The sequence below is a fragment of the Notechis scutatus genome, chromosome 2 (genome assembly GCF_049901735.1).
Source record: "Notechis scutatus isolate UNSWTSFEM ecotype Mainland chromosome 2, rNotScu1.2, whole genome shotgun sequence".
In the NCBI taxonomy this organism is placed as follows: domain Eukaryota; kingdom Metazoa; phylum Chordata; class Lepidosauria; order Squamata; family Elapidae; genus Notechis; species Notechis scutatus.
This window is the reverse complement of record NC_142010.1, coordinates 265,385,700-265,401,007: the sequence shown is the minus strand read 5'-3', so window position 1 is coordinate 265,401,007 and position 15,308 is coordinate 265,385,700. Positions and strand designations below refer to the sequence as shown.

General features: G+C 45.2%; 1 protein-coding gene across 2 annotated transcripts in view; it reads left to right on the top strand.

Annotated features, from left to right (window-relative positions):
• The window catches only part of NOL6 (nucleolar protein 6), an 83,304-nt gene that overhangs the window by 17,451 nt on the left and 50,545 nt on the right, over positions 1–15,308 (top strand). For both annotated transcript variants that reach the window (XM_087958730.1, XM_087958731.1), the window contains exons 9-15: positions 86–144; positions 1,646–1,747; positions 4,446–4,561; positions 6,602–6,779; positions 8,267–8,389; positions 11,234–11,382; positions 14,735–14,810. In XM_087958730.1, coding sequence (XP_087814856.1) covers positions 86–144; positions 1,646–1,747; positions 4,446–4,561; positions 6,602–6,779; positions 8,267–8,389; positions 11,234–11,382; positions 14,735–14,810 — 803 coding nt within the window. The remainder of the gene's footprint in view (positions 1–85; positions 145–1,645; positions 1,748–4,445; positions 4,562–6,601; positions 6,780–8,266; positions 8,390–11,233; positions 11,383–14,734; positions 14,811–15,308) is intronic.

Here is a 15,308-nt window from a genome sequence, read left to right as displayed (position 1 = left end):
TCTCCGTTGTGGACGTAAGTCAAAAACTACCCGTAGGATGGGGGACTCCAAAGTGATTAATTCCCTTTTTCTTCTTCCTTCCCAGCTACTACTGATCTTACTACATCTGGAATCAGCCTCTCAAAAGACAGAGAACCCAGCCTGGTAAGAGAGACCTCTGAGTTATTTACTGATGGATTCAGCTGGAGATGGAGGATCACATTTTAAGCTTATTATGTAAAAAAGTAAAAATGTTGATTATGTAAAAAAGATGTTGAGACTCTAGAAAGAGCGTAGAGAAGAGCAACAGAGATGATTAGGGGACTGGAGGCTAAAATATGTAAAGAACGGCTGCTGGAATTGGGTATGTCTAGTGTGGTGAAAAGAAGGATTAAGGGGGAATGTGATAGCAGTCTTCCAAGATTTGAGGGGCTGCCCCAAAGAAGAGGGAGACAATCATATTCTCCAAAGCCCCAGGCAGGATAAGAGGCAACGGATGGAAACTAATCAAGGAGAGGACCAGCCTAGAACTAAGGAGACATTTCCTGTCAGTGAGAACAATTAATCAGTGGAACAATTTGCCTCCAGAGGTTGTGAATGCTCCAACACTGGAAGGTTTTAAAGAAGAGATTAGATAACCCTTTGTCTGAAATGGTAGAGGGTTTCCTGCCTAGGCAGGCGGTTGGGCTAGAAGACCTCCAAGGTCCCTTCTACCTATTCTACTATTCTATATTCTATTCTGTTCTGTTCCATTCCGTTCCATTCCATTCCATATTTTCTTTCCTATTCCATTCCTATTCTTTCCTATTCTTTTCTATTCTATTCTATTCTATTCTATTCTATTCTATTCTATTCTATTCCATTCCATTCCATTCCATTCCATTCCATTCCATTCTATTCCTATTCTATTCTATTCTATTCTATTCTATTCTATTCTATTCTATTCTATTCTATTCTATTCTATTCTATTCTATTCCATTCCATTCCATTCCATTCCTATTCTATTCCTATTCTATTCCTATTCCTATTCTATTCTATTCTATTCCTATTCTATTCTATTCTATTCTATTCTATTCTATTCTATTCTATTCTATTCTATTCTATTCTATTCTATTCTATTCTATTCCATTCCATTCCATTCCATTCCATTCCATTCCATTCCATTCCATTCCATTCTATTCTAGAAGCAATGGATGGAAACTAATCCAGGAGAAAAGCCATCAATTCTACTCTACTCTATTCTTCATCAGGGTGAGAATCTCCCTATTGAATAGGGAGCAAGTTGATGTGGGAGACCTAATGGTTTTGTAGTTAAAGTATGTTATGGACGTGAAAAAAAAAACCCAACTTTTTCTGTAATCTTGGAAGCATCCGGAATAACCTGGGCTAGGAAGAGTCTGTTGGCCCTGACTGTTGCCGGTTGAAATTGGAAATACTATTATCCACTTTTCCTCGAATTCAGAGATTGAATCTTAATCTGATTTTTTTAAAAAAACTGCACCAGTGATATTCATCACGAAGATATTAAATGAAGGGTAGTCCTTTGCCTCTCCACCTCTGTTTTAGTGTGAGCGTGAGATGCAGCTTCTCTTGGGTGATAGCTCGGCTCCCTGGAAGCTGCTACTCATGTTTTAATTGATTTTTGCAATCTTGATTTTCTTCTTAGCCTTCCCTGACGGACTTCCACCAGGCCTTCCAAGTGGTGTTTGTAGACTCTTCTGGACTGGTGAACCTGTGTGCGGATATGACTGCCAACACCTACAAGCAGGTAAAGGTGGGAGGAGTGAAGTTACTCCTGGAGCAGGCCAACAGGGAGTAGCAGCTGCTGAGTAGAAAGAAGAGTTTGAAGGACTCCACACAATCTGTTTGAATTCACGAGGTTGGATCCCATCCCGAACTGAACTACCGTGTTTCTCATATAATAAGGCCGGGTCTTTTTTTTTTTTTTGAGCCCTGAAAAAATAGCTAGGCCGTCTTTTCGGGGGTGACTTAATTCCCCCCCCCTTGCATTTTTGGGGCGGGCGGCGACAGCTTGGATGTTGACCTCGGTGTTGGTGGGGCAGTTCGTATCGGGGTCAATGCATGCAGCACCATATCCGGGTATGCAACAAAAGTACTTCCTAACGGCAAGCCCCCCACCATTCCCCCATTTTGCATATTTTAATATAGGCCTTAATTTGGGGGGGAGGGGCTTAATTTCATTTCATGCCTATAAAACATGCTGGGACTTCCTATTGGGGGAGGCCGTATTGTTGGAGAAACAGGGTAGATCTGTGCATAGTTGGTCCACGGCTTACGACCACACTATTTCTGTTGCTAAACAAGGCCGTTTCGCCCCATTTTACGACCTTTTCTCGCCACAGCTGTTAAGTGAAATCCTGCCGTTGTTAAGTTAGACACATGGTTTTTAAGTGAATCTGGCTTCCCGGGTTGTCTTGGCTTGTCAGAAGGTCGCAAAAGGAGGAATCGCTTGACTTTGGAACACAGCCACAGTCATAAGTATGAACCTGTCATGCCCCTGTCGGAGTCTGAATCCAAGGAGGAAGACGAACAGCCAACAGGGAGTGGGAGAGTGGCTCCGTTGGCTGGGGAGGAAACTCGGGAAGGGCAAAGTCTGGCTGGGCAGAGCAGGAGAGAGGTAGAACAAGGGAGAGGGGGTTCAGAGAAAGACCTGGGCCCAGCCCCTCTTCATCTTAGGGCATGCAGGGAGGAACGGAGAAGGGAGCAACGTGGGTTGCATGGCTTACAAGGGAGGAAAGGGCCCTGATTCCCTTCATTAGCCACAGCTAGGAATGAGAGTTTAAAAGAGATGCAAGCTGTGTGCGGCAGCTGCTGGGAGCAAACGTGAGTTTATCTTGTGTTGGCTTTGGTTCTCTGTGTTCCTGGCATCCTCCCAACTGGGTTGAATTACTGTTCTCCCTTCACGTCTGGAACTCCTTCTTTGGCCCAGCTTGATTAATTACCTCATCTTGCCTTGATTGGACTTATAGTTGCAGTTTTGGTTGACCACATTTTGGAAATGTGGCTCCAAAAATGGCCTTTTGGGGGGCATTTTTCAGGCTATTTTTGCCATATTTTGGGCCATTTTGGGGCTGTTTTCAGGCCATTTGGGAGGTTGTTTTCTGGCCATTTTTGAGCCGAAAACAGCCCAAAACAATGGTCTGAAAATGGCCCCAAAAGGCCTGGAAACCAGACTGTTTTTTGGGCATTTTCAGGCCAGTTTTCGGGCCATTTTCCAGTGCTCCAGCACCCACGAAGACCAGCTGGCCTGGAGCGCATGCGTGCGCCAGGAACCAGAAGAGCAGCTGGCAATGGTGCGTGTGCCCACTGAGAGGTTTCTTGCATGCCACCTGCAGCATGTGTGCCATAAGTTCGCCATCACGGGGCTGGTCTCTCTTTGAGTTGCACCAACAGATCCTGGAAAGCCGGCCAAAGGAAAGCAGAGCCAGCTATTCTGGTTCCTAATGATGGCTTCCAAGACCGTGAGATGCCTTTAGAGCAGAGGTGGTCTTCAGCTGGTTCTGACCGGTTCTGGAGAACCAGTAGCGGAAACGTTGAGTAGTTCAGAGAACTGGCCAATGCCACCTCTGACTGGCCCCACCAACCCCATCTCTTCTCCGCCTCCCATTGAGTCCTAGCTGATTGGCTGGGTCTCCTTTGGTTGCCCTGCACAGGAGAACGGAGCTGGAAAGCAGGTTAATGTTCTGACCCAAACCTTGTTCCAAGGAAACAAACACGAAACAGAGGTAACAGCAAAACTTTTTAATGATTCTTTACAACTTCCGTTCCTTCCTGGTTAAAAGGCTGTTTCAAATTAATTGTCTCTGCTAAGAACGAGCCTTGCCAAAGTGGTGCAAGGCTGCCAAGAACACCAGATAAAGTTGCCAAGAAATAATTCAAACACAAAGAGTCTCCAAACACAAATGAAAAGTGTCCGAATGTCTACAAGGCTTGAGTGCAAAAACTTATTTGCTTCCTGCAAAGGACTCCGGTTTCTCAGCTGGCTTTTATCTTCTCAGGGAGGGGCCATTACCTTGCAGCCTTACTCCCGAGTCACCCGTGCTGCTGCAGCTGCTCTTTCCTACGCGTGCTGGGCACGGGCTCCTCGGGGGCCTCTTCCTCACTGCTGCCAGCCTCCACACTCTCCGAAGGCACCGCTCCACTCCCTGATGGTCCTGGCCCCATCCCTGCCTCACGCTCTCCGAGACCTCAGCCGTCCGCACCTGCTGCCACTGAACCACACAGTTAGTGGGGTGGGGAGGGAGGGAATGGAGATTTTGCAGTATCCTTCCCCTCCCACGCTCATCAAGCCACGCCAAGCCAAGCCACGGCTACCATGCCACGCCCACAGAACCGGTAGTAAAAAAAAAATTTCAATCTCCCCACTGCTTCAGAGGTAATGAAGAGAGGCCGTTCAGTCAAGCCACGAAACACGCTCACGCGTATGTGGTTCTCTCCCTCCTTAGGTCCAGTTTGAGGCCAGGCAGTCGATGGAGATTCTGGATGACAAAAGGGTGGATGGCTTTCAGCTGCTCTTCATGACCCAGAAGCCTCTTGTCCGGACTTTCGACCACGTGTTTCAGTAGGTTGCTTTCAAAAGGATGGAGGGAGGGATGGTTTTCGGTTGGTACCAAGGCAGGATGTGGGTTAAAAAGGGGAGTTTTGTCTCTATCCTTCCACCATTTTTTTAAATAAAAACAAACAAACAAAACAAACCTAAGTTTCTAGTCCACACTGTTGGAGAAAAGTTTTTGAAGGGCTTGCAGGGTTTGAAAGGCGGGGAAGGGAAGCATAGAGTGATAGATAGATAGATAGATAGATAGATAGATAGATAGATAGATGATAGATAGATAGATAGATAATAGATGATAGATAGATAGATAGATAGATAGATAGATAGATAGATAGATAGATAGATAGATAGATAGATACCCTGTTTCTCCAACAATACGGCCTCCCCCAATAGGAAGTCCCAGCATGTTTTATAGACATGAAATGAAATTAAGCCCCTCCCCCAAATTAAGGCCTATATTAAAACATGCGAAATGGGGGAAATGGCGGGGGCTTGCTGTTAGGAAGTACTTTTGTTGCACACCCGGATATGGTGCTGCCTGCGTTGACCCCGATATGAAGTGCCCCACCAACGCCGAGGTCAACATCCAAGCTGTCGCCGCCCGCCCGCCTGAAGATGCAAGGGGGGAATTAAGTCACCGAAAAGACGGCCTAGCCATTTTTGGGGCTCAAAAAAATAAGACCCGGCCTTATTATATGAGAAACACGGTAGATAGATAGATAGATAGATAGATAGATAGATAGATAGATAGATAGATAGATAGATAGATAGATAGATAGATATGTTATACATATATATAGATGATAGATAGATAGATATTGATAGAGATGAGAGATAGAAAGCTAGATAGATAAACAGCTATGAGAGATTAGATAGATGATAGGTAGGTAGGTAGATAGAGATAGATAGATAGATAGATAGATAGATAGATAGATAGATAGATAGATAGATAGATAGAGATACTGTAGTTAGAGGTAGAGGAGAGAGAGAGAGAGATACTATAGTTAGAAGTAGAGGACAGAGAGAGATGTTAGAGAGAGAGAGAGAGAGAGAGAGAGAGATAATGCAGTTAGAGGTAGAGGATAGATAGAGAGAGGGAGATAGAGGTAAATAGATACTGTAGTTAAAGGTAGACTGTAGAGAGAGGGGAGGAGGGAGGCAGAGATACTGTAGTTAGTTAGATGTAGAGGATAGACAGACATAGCTAGACAGGTGAAAGGTATGTAGGTAGGAAGTTAGAGATGGATGGATGAATATATAGATAAAGATGTCAAGCCCGAAATTGACATATAGGTGGTCATTTTATTTAGCATTATATATTTCTTTTTTTTCCTTTCTGTTTGCTGGTTATGGGGGGAGGGGTTTTGGGTTTGCCACATTCTTAATGTGGGAGGAGTGGAGATAGAGTTGTTTAGGCTAGGTGGTCCTTCTTCCCGTGGGAACAAAAGCTGACCCTGCTGAGACCTGGAGGTGGAGATTGATGACATCAGGCAAACCTTGATTTACTTCTATTGGGGACTGTGACTTTTGGGGGCTGTTTCAAACTTCCAATATTATGTGGTGTAATTTCGGGTTGTGTCAGATCCGGAATTACAACAGACTTTGCCAATTTGATGCTTTCCTAAATAAAAGGAATTATTATGGATGAGGGGCTTTGCTCTTTTCTTTTGAAATGGATTTCATCACTTGGAAACCTGACAAAAGAAAGATGAAAGGTACATTGATAGGATGATGGAGGTAGATAGGGAGAAAGGTGAAAGATAGGTAGATAGAGATAGGTAGATAGATGGAGATAAATGTTAGAGAAATTAAAAAATGGATTACTTTTTGTGTGATGAAAACCACATACTACCTGGGGATTCTGGGAGTTGAAGTCTTTTAAGACTTCTAGAAGACTACAAGGTCTACAGATACAAATCTATAGATCCATAAAAAATACTTTGCTTAACACAGATTTTTAATTTCCTTGCTTGTGAGCCCTCTTGCCTCAAAGCCGCTCATCTGTTTTCCCTCTGAGAGGCTTCATGAGTGTCTCTTCCTGTCCTTCAGCCTCCGTCATGTCTCCAAACTCCAGACGGCTTGCAAGAAGATGCAGCTCCTCAATGCGTTGATGGACCGGGGCGGGAATTATGTGGCCGCCGTTCTCCCGTTCTTCCTCAGCTTGCTGGAGCGTGGACTGGCCCGGCGGGTGGCGCTCCTGGCTCATCAGTTGCCTCAGACCCAACCGGTAACTTCACCAGAAACTTACTTTCTTTACTTGCTGAAAGAACCTAGTGCCCAGGATTGACCCACTTAAGGAACGGTGTGGTCCTTTTATGACACTGTTTCCCCCAAAAATAAGCCCTACCCAAAAAATAAGCCCTACCTGATTTTTTAAAGTGTGCACCTAATATAAGTCCTATGTCAGGGCTCTGGCATCCACCCCCATTTAAATCATGAGTATTAGCCCGGTATGACAGGAAGTGACGAAACGGGCCTATTATTCGGCCTGCAAAGCCTGCAGAGGCTTTTTTTCAAGCCTCTGGAAGGCCGAAAAAGGCCTCAAACCAGCTGAAAACCAGCTGTGAGGCGTGCGCATGCGCGGTGAGGTAAGTTTGCCTGCGGCTTGCGTGCCGGCACAAATGGCTCTGAGTGCCACGTGTGGTATGCGTGCCATAGGTTCGCCATCACGGGAATAGAATAACAGAGTTGGAAGGGACCTTGGAGGTCCTCTAGTCCAACTCCCTGCTTGGGCAGGAAAACCTATAACCAGTGCAGTTATCCAATTTCTTTCAGTGACGGAGCATTCAGAACTTCTGAGGATAAGTTGTTCCACTGATTAATTGTTAGGGAATTTCTTTTTAGTTCAGGGGTCTTCAAACTTGACAGCTTCAAGAGTTGTGGGCTTCAACTCCCAGAATTCCTCCTCCAGTCATGTTAGAGCTCAGGAATTCTGGGAGCTGAAGTCCACAAGTCTTAAAATTGCCATGTTTGAAGACCCTTGCCTTGGTTAGTTTCCATCCATTGCTTCTTGTCTTGTTTTCAGGTCCTCCCTCCCTCCCTTCTTTGCTCTGGTGGCAAGCTGTTCCACTGCTTCATTGTTCTCACTGTCAGGAAATTCCTCCTTAGTTCTAAGTTGCTTCTGTGATGAGTTTCCATCCGTTGCTTCTTGTCCTGCCTTCAAATGCTTCGGAGAATGGGTTGACTCTGTCTTCTTTGTGGCAGTCCCTGAGATACTGGCAATTGTTGTAAGGGTGAGGACCAGCTGGAAATCACTGTTTCCAACCCCATGGAAGTTCGAACAGTCACTAAACGAATGGTTGCCATTGAAGGACTACCATATGGTAGTGGGTGAGGCCACACTTGGAATACTGCATTCAGTTTTGGTTGCCCCAATGTACAAAAGATGTTGAGACTCAAGAAAAAGTGCAGAGAAGAGCAACCAAGAGGATTCGGGGACGGGAGGTTCAAACATATGAAACATTCCATCCGTTGCTTCTTGTCCTGCCTTCAGTTTCTTTGGACAAAAGCTTGACCCCCTTTTCTTTGGGCAGCCCCTGATACATTGGAAGACTGCCATCATGTCACTCCTAGTCCTTCTTTTCATTAAACTAGACCTACCAATTCCTGCAACGGTTGTTCGTATGTTTTACCCTCCAGTCTAAAGCTGGCAGGTGGTTGTTGGTTTTTCCTAGCTGTCTTCGCTCATTTTTCTCCTCCTGTGTTTTCTTCCAGTGGTCGATTCACCTGGACCCCCCAAAGCACAAAGACATCAGTTCCTTATCCTTTGGACTGTTGTTAAATCTTGATTTTGCCAACAGTGTTTTGGAGCGAGGGCCAGAAGCAGATCAAGATGAGGTGAGAACTAGGTCAGGAAGCTGATTTACCGTCTCTTCTCTCAGTGTCTACGGAGTTTCTCCGTCCTCCAGGTGCTTTTTTCAACTGGACTTTCTGGTTTTTCCTTGAAGATGTTTTACTTCTCATCCAAGAAGCTTCTTCAGATGAGAAGCGACAGAGAGCTGAGGAAGCTTCTTGGATGAGAAGCAAAACGTCTTCAAAGAAAAACCAGAAAGTCCAGTTGCCTCTTGAAAAAAAAAAAAAAGCACCTTTGGGACATCTCTTGTCTCTAGATCAAAATATTCAGCCGGTGCAATATTTGATGTGATGTGTAAGACCCGAATTATTTAATACTCGCAATACAGAGCCAGGTCTGGTTCACAATTCAAAGGTTTATTAAAGAAAATACGCATTTGCAAACGGGCCGTCAAGTCCCTTCCCAAGTGGATTGGGTACAAGAAGAGCAAAACTCCATGTTTAAACAATACATTTATACCCCTGCACAGAACACGCCATGCCTAAGAGGCCCTCCCAATGCCCCCTTATTATAAGATAAGCTAAACTATAGGCTTAAGGGTCGACATGACATTGTTTTCTGTGCCTTGGTGTCTTGTCTTGTTTCACTGCTGGGCTTTGGGAGGATGTCCCTTATTTACTTGTTGCCTATCCCCTGTTTTCCAAGAAGATTGTAACAATGCATCATGTACTTATAACTGAACACATTTTGGGTTTTAGGGTGCGGGGTTTTATATGTAACAGAAAGAGTAAAGAGGAATCTTCTAGCATAACCATACTTAAACTACATTTAAATCCTATTATAAAAGAGTAACTATATTCAGACATGATATTCTTCCGATTAAAATCGGAATTCCGATTTTTTTGGGAATCGCCCCCCCTTTCCCCCCCTTCTTCTCCTCCTTCCCCTCCCCTCCCCTCGGAGGCCCCGAGTCAGTTGCTACCACTGGCGCGGCTCTGCGTGGCTCCAGTCCCGCGTTGCCTCAGGAAGGGAAAGGCAAAAAGGAAGAGCTGCGGTGGCGCTTTGCAACGGCAGCAGCGGCTCCTGGTTTTGCCTTTCCCTTCCCGAGGCAACGCGGGACTGGAGCCGCGCCAGCAGTAGCAACTCCTGACAGCCCCAGCCGGATACCTGAGCGGAGCCCGGGCGGTGCGAGCGGAGCCCGCTGAGCGGCAAGAAAAGGGAGCTGGGCAGCGATTTCTTGGCACGCGGTGGGGGGGTCTCTTTTGGCCGGCCCCGATTTTTTTTTCAGAGGGGAATATCATGCCTGTATATTTTTCCCTCATTTGACCATAATAATTTGGTTATCGTCCTAGAATATATTTTTGAAAGAGAGATAGGGGCTTGGGTGGATATTTTGGAGACCTGGCAGCTTAGGAGGATAGAGATGGGAGAAATACACAGTCTGAATGGTGAAGATACAGAGAGAGGAGTATGGGAGGCAAGCCAAAAAAAACCAAATAAGAATTGAGATATTAAAATGGACGACAGATGATGGATAGAAAGGAATAATTTTGGTGGTCCGCCGAAAATTTTGGTGGTCCACAGAGAAATGTCACCCCCAGAGCAATCCCCCAAAGCAATTATTAATCCAAGCTGCGCAGGAACACAAGGCTACGCCGACCACCTGGCCCATCCTCCCAGACCACTCATTCCTTACCTGGCAAACTTGCCTGCTAAGTTGCTATTTTTCCAACCATCAGCTGTTTTGCTGTGCCGGGAGATTTAGATTAGCTAGAAAGCAGGAAATGGTTGGGTTTCTTGCTTTCTAGCTAATCTTTAGATCTTTGGCTCTGCTTTTAAACCTCCCTTAGGACTGAAGCAGTGCAGACTCAGCTAGCCAATGGCAGAAACACAGATCTCTAAGTGAATTTGCGATTCTGTGAGCAACTCAATCTGCCTGTCTGCTTTGCCTGATTTTGGGTAAAAGTTGCTCTTTTTTTCTATAAAACAACAACAACAATATTTACATACGTGGTCTGTTGTGAGTTAATTTTGTGTGTTTGCTTGCAAGCAAATTTTATGTGACAGACTCAGGTAGCCGATGGCAGATAGATAGATAGATAGATAGATAGATAGATAGATAGATAGATAGATAGATAGATAGATAGATAGATAGATAGATAGATAGATAGCAGATAGATAGATAGAGATAGATAGATAGATAGATAGATAGATAGATAGATAGATAGATAGATAGATAGATAGATAGATAGATAGATAGATAGATGATAGATAGATAGATAATAGATAGATAGATAGATAGATAGATCTCTGAATGATTCTGTGAGCAACTCAATCTGCCTGTCTGCTTTGCCTGATTTTGGATAAAAGTTGCTCTTTTTTAAATAAAAAATTCAATATTTATATAAATATTTATAATATTTACATACAAGGCATGCCCAGCCAGTCACATGACCACTAAGCCACACTCATAAATTAGGCCACGTCCACAGAACCAGTTGTTAAGAAATCTGGATCCCACCCCTGCCTCTGTGTGTGTGAGAGAGAGAGGGGGGGGTGGGTGGGAGAGAGAGAGAGACCTCTCTCTCTCTCTCTCTCTCTCTCTCTCTCCCTCTCTCCCCCATCAACGTCAGCAAGCCACCTTCAGTCAAAATTCATATTAGTGGTCCCTGGGATTTAAAATGAGGAGCTTGGTGGTCCCTGAGGTCCAAAAGGTTGGAGACTCCTGGACTAGAAGACCTCTTAAGATCCCTTCCAATTCTGTTATTCTGCTATAGTCCCCATGGAATCTCTAATTGTTAAAATACTTGAGTTGCCTTATAGTTGTTGAAGGGTAATACAAGGGGGAAAGGGGAGGAAAATAACCTCTCTCACACCTGTTCCTGCAGGCCATGGAGTTTCGGCAATTTTGGGGGGAGCGGTCGGAGCTGAGGCGTTTCCAAGATGGCGTCATCTGCGAAGCCGTTTTGTGGGACGCTGCCAACCTGTGCCAGAAACGTCTCATTCCGGAGCAAATAATACGTCATATCTTAAAGCTGTGAGTAACTAGAATAGCTCTTACCACGTGAAAGAACATGAGGATGGGGGCGGGGGACTTATTTTGTCCGGAACATCTTGACTTCTCACTTTGATTCCAGCCATTTGGAAATCTGAGGGGTCCTTGTTGCTCTCTGAGCTTGCTTGTTTTCTTGCAGATGTTGCATTATCCTAACTAGGTGATATCACTAGTACTGATGATGTTACCTAGTTGGGTCATGAAATGTCTGCAAGAAAACAACCAAGTTTGGAGAGCACTAAGAACCCCACAGTTGTCCTCCTCCTCCTCCTCCTCCTCCTCCTCCTCCTCCTCCTCCTCCTCCTCCTCCTCCTCCTCCTCCTCCTCCTCCTCCTCCTCCTCCTCCTCCTCCTCCTCCTCCTCCTCCTCCTCCTCCTCCTCTTCTTCTTCTTCTTCTTCTTCTTCTTCTTCTTCTTCTTCTTCTTCTTCTTCTTCTTCTTCTTCTTCTTCTTCTTCTTCTTCTTCTTCTTCTTCTTCTTCTTCTTCTTCTTCTTCTTCTTCTTCTTCTTCTTCACAAGCCCCTCCCTTCTAGCACTGATGAGGTTATATAATTGGGCAATGAAATGTCTACAAGAAAACCACCCAGCTCAGAGATCACCAGGGATCCCACAGTCTTTCTCTTCCTCCTCCTCATCTCCCTTCTAGCACTGATGATGTTATCTAGGGTCATGAAATGTCTGCAACAAAACAACCAAGCTCAGAGAGCACTAAGAACCCCACAGTCTTTCTCCTCCTCCTCCTCCTCCTCCTCCTCCTCCTCCTCCTCCTCCTCCTCCTCCTCCTCCTCCTCCTCCTCCTCCTCCTCCTCCTCCTCCTCTCCCTTCAAGCACTGATGATGTTACCTAGTTGGATCACGAAATGTCTGCAAGAAAACTAAGGAAGCTTAGAGAGCACCAAGGACCCTTCCTGTCAACCTTGAGCTGCATATATTCTCCTTTAATATAGAAATCTGAAGAGAAGTCTAACTGGATAATATAGGACTGAGCAAGCAAATATTCTTTACAGAAACAGAGGCTTGAGGTGGAATGCAGGCTGTGTCAATTCATAAAACATTTCTATGCCTGTTTTAGAGTTGCCATGAATAGAAAAGGGATGGGGGAGAGAGAAATTTGAAAGAGCAATGCCGCAGTTTGGAACTGAAAGTGCGTGTCATGCCCCTGTTGGAGTCTGACTCTGAGGGAGAGGAGGAACAGCCGACGGAGTGGAAGTGTGGCTCCAGAGGTTGTGGAGGAAACTGGGGAAGGGCAGAGGCTGGGTGGGCAGTCAGAGGAAGACCCAGGCCCTTCATCCTAGGGCACGCAGGGAGGAGCGGATAAGGGAGAAACTTGAGTGGCGTGGTCTATGGGGGAGGAAGGGGCCCTGATCCCCTTCATGGGCTGCAGCTGTGAGGACTGTTTAAAAGGACAAACTGCACATGGCCCAGCGTTGGAAGCAAAGCGTGCATTATTCTTGTCTGAGCTTACCTGTGTTTTGGCTTCCTCCCAACTGTGGTGGCTGCGTTGTCTGGTAGAAGTCTGCAATTAATCATCCTTGCCTGCCGTAGTAATTCCTTCAGGGTAGTTTATGTTGGTTTTTTTTAATTTCGAATTAACTTTACTTTGGGTGCGGACTGCATTTACTCCCTCCGTAGACTGTTTTCTTTAAGAATTTGATTTCCAGCCGAGGATCATTGGACATTGGGGCCAAGCTGGAGGCATTGAAGGAACTTTATTCTATTTTTGTGCCTTGGTTATTTTTGTGTCACGCCCCTTTGGGTCATCGCAGTGCGTTCCATTCTTATCTTGCAAAGATTATAACTAAGCTACCGGAATTTCTGCCAGCGCAAATCTCTAATTGGAGAACGTGATTGATAACACTTGGCTGTGAACATATTTTTGGTTGGAGAATATGAATATACCCAGAAAAACGGTGGGGGAAATAGGGTCAAGGATGACAATGAAATAATGTGTCTCAGGATCAGCTTCATACATGTCATACCGACATGTTCGCTCCTAATAAATTCTTCAAAGTTTTTGAAGCTTGGCTTGAGGCTCATGGTTTAATTAGGGCAACTGCTGGAATCCTGACAGCCTGTATGTTAGGACCCTTTTTCTAAAATAGAGAATATTTATAGCTCAAGGTTGAAAAATGAGGTCTTTGATGCTCTCTGAGCTTGGTTATTTCCTTGCAGACGTTTCATGACCCAACTAGGGAACGTCATCAAGGCTGAAAGAAGGTGGGGTTTATACTCTGTTTTGGTTAGAAGAGAATATTTGGAGCTCCAGGTTGGGCTGTGTAGTCCTTGGCACTGTCTGAGTTCGGTTGTTTCCTTGCAAATGTTTCATGACCCAACTAGGGAACATCATCATCAGTGCTAGAAGGGAGTGGGGTGTTTGGGGATGAGGAAGAGTGATGATGAGGAGAAGAAAGAGGGCAATGAGGTGTCTCTGATTTATTGGTTGTCTTGCAGACATTTCATGACCCAACAAGGTAACATTATCAGTGCTAGAAGGAAGTGGTATGTGTGGTGGGGAGGAAGTGGCAGGAAGAGGACTGTAAGGTCCTTGATGCTCTCTGAGCTTGGTGGTTTTCCTGTAGACATCTTATGACCCAACTGAATGACATCATCAGTGCTAGAAGGAAGTGGTGTGTGGGCAGGAGGAGGAGGAGACTGTGGGGTCCTTGTTGCTCTCTGAGCTTGGTTTGTTTTCTTGCAGACATTTCATGACCCAACTAGGTAACATCATCAGTGCTGGTGGGAGGGGGAGTTGCTTGGCATTTTTATACTAATAACTTATCCTGTCAGTGTTGGTGGGAGTGTTCTTTGTGGTGCCTTGACCAGGCTGTTGTGTACTGCTTGATCGTTGTCTAACATTTATCAAGAGAGATACCAATGGGAAAAAAATATTTGTAGCCCAGAGTTGAATTGTGAGGTCCTTGGTGCTCTCTGAGTTTTGCTTGCAGACATTTTATTACCCAACTAGGCAATGTCATCAGTACACAACCAAGCTCAAGAAGGACCAAACATCCTACAGACCTCTCTTATCTCCTTGAAATTGCAGCAGAAGTTCACTATATTCCCCCATTATACTAAACCATGGCTAGTTTTTACCACTGTTTACTGAAAAAGCAACAATGATCATAACGCATAGCGTTAAACCTTGGTTTACAAGCCATCTTGGCTGGTTTTAGATGTCGCACCAAGCTGGTGATATCTTGGTTTAGGGTGATGCCTGAATGGGACCCTAATTCTTGGTCATGTCAGAGGATGCTTAGGAGGCAGGAAGAATGCAAAGTGACTTTGAAGAAGAGATATTTATAATTCTTGGTCTTCTTTGTTTTCTCTTCTTTCCAGGCACCTGGACATCCCAGAAACTTCCATCTCTTATGTGGGGGCCCTGCTGGAACCCCTAATTAAACTGGGGCATGAGGTGAGGCCCCTTTCCTCCTTGTCTTCTTCCTTGCCATCCCTGAATGTCTCGAGATATTTTGTGTTCTGACCTAGGCTTCTCCATCAGCACGAAGCCGACTCCTCGTCCCAATAAAACCCTTTTTATTTAATTTACAATGAATTTCCTCTCCAACAAAGTCTCAGCCAACAGTCTTTCAAGAGACTTTCGCAATTACAGGCTATTATCAGGCTTGGAGAGCTGCCAGGCCGATATCTTTCAGTTGCCACACTGTCACAGGCAATATTTAGCAAGAATGCAGGAGCAGATCTTCACCCAAATGAAGTAGTTGCCTCCCGCAAAACCCCATTCCCCCTTTGCTCCTTTTTTATTCCCTATGGGAGGGGCTATTCACCGTCCACCTGTGGCTTTACTCCCAAGTCGACCCTTGTTCCTCAGCTGTTCTCTTCTGACAGCTCTACTCATGCGCGCACTGGGAACAGGCTCCAGCTGTTCTTCTGCCCCACTGATCTCCGACTC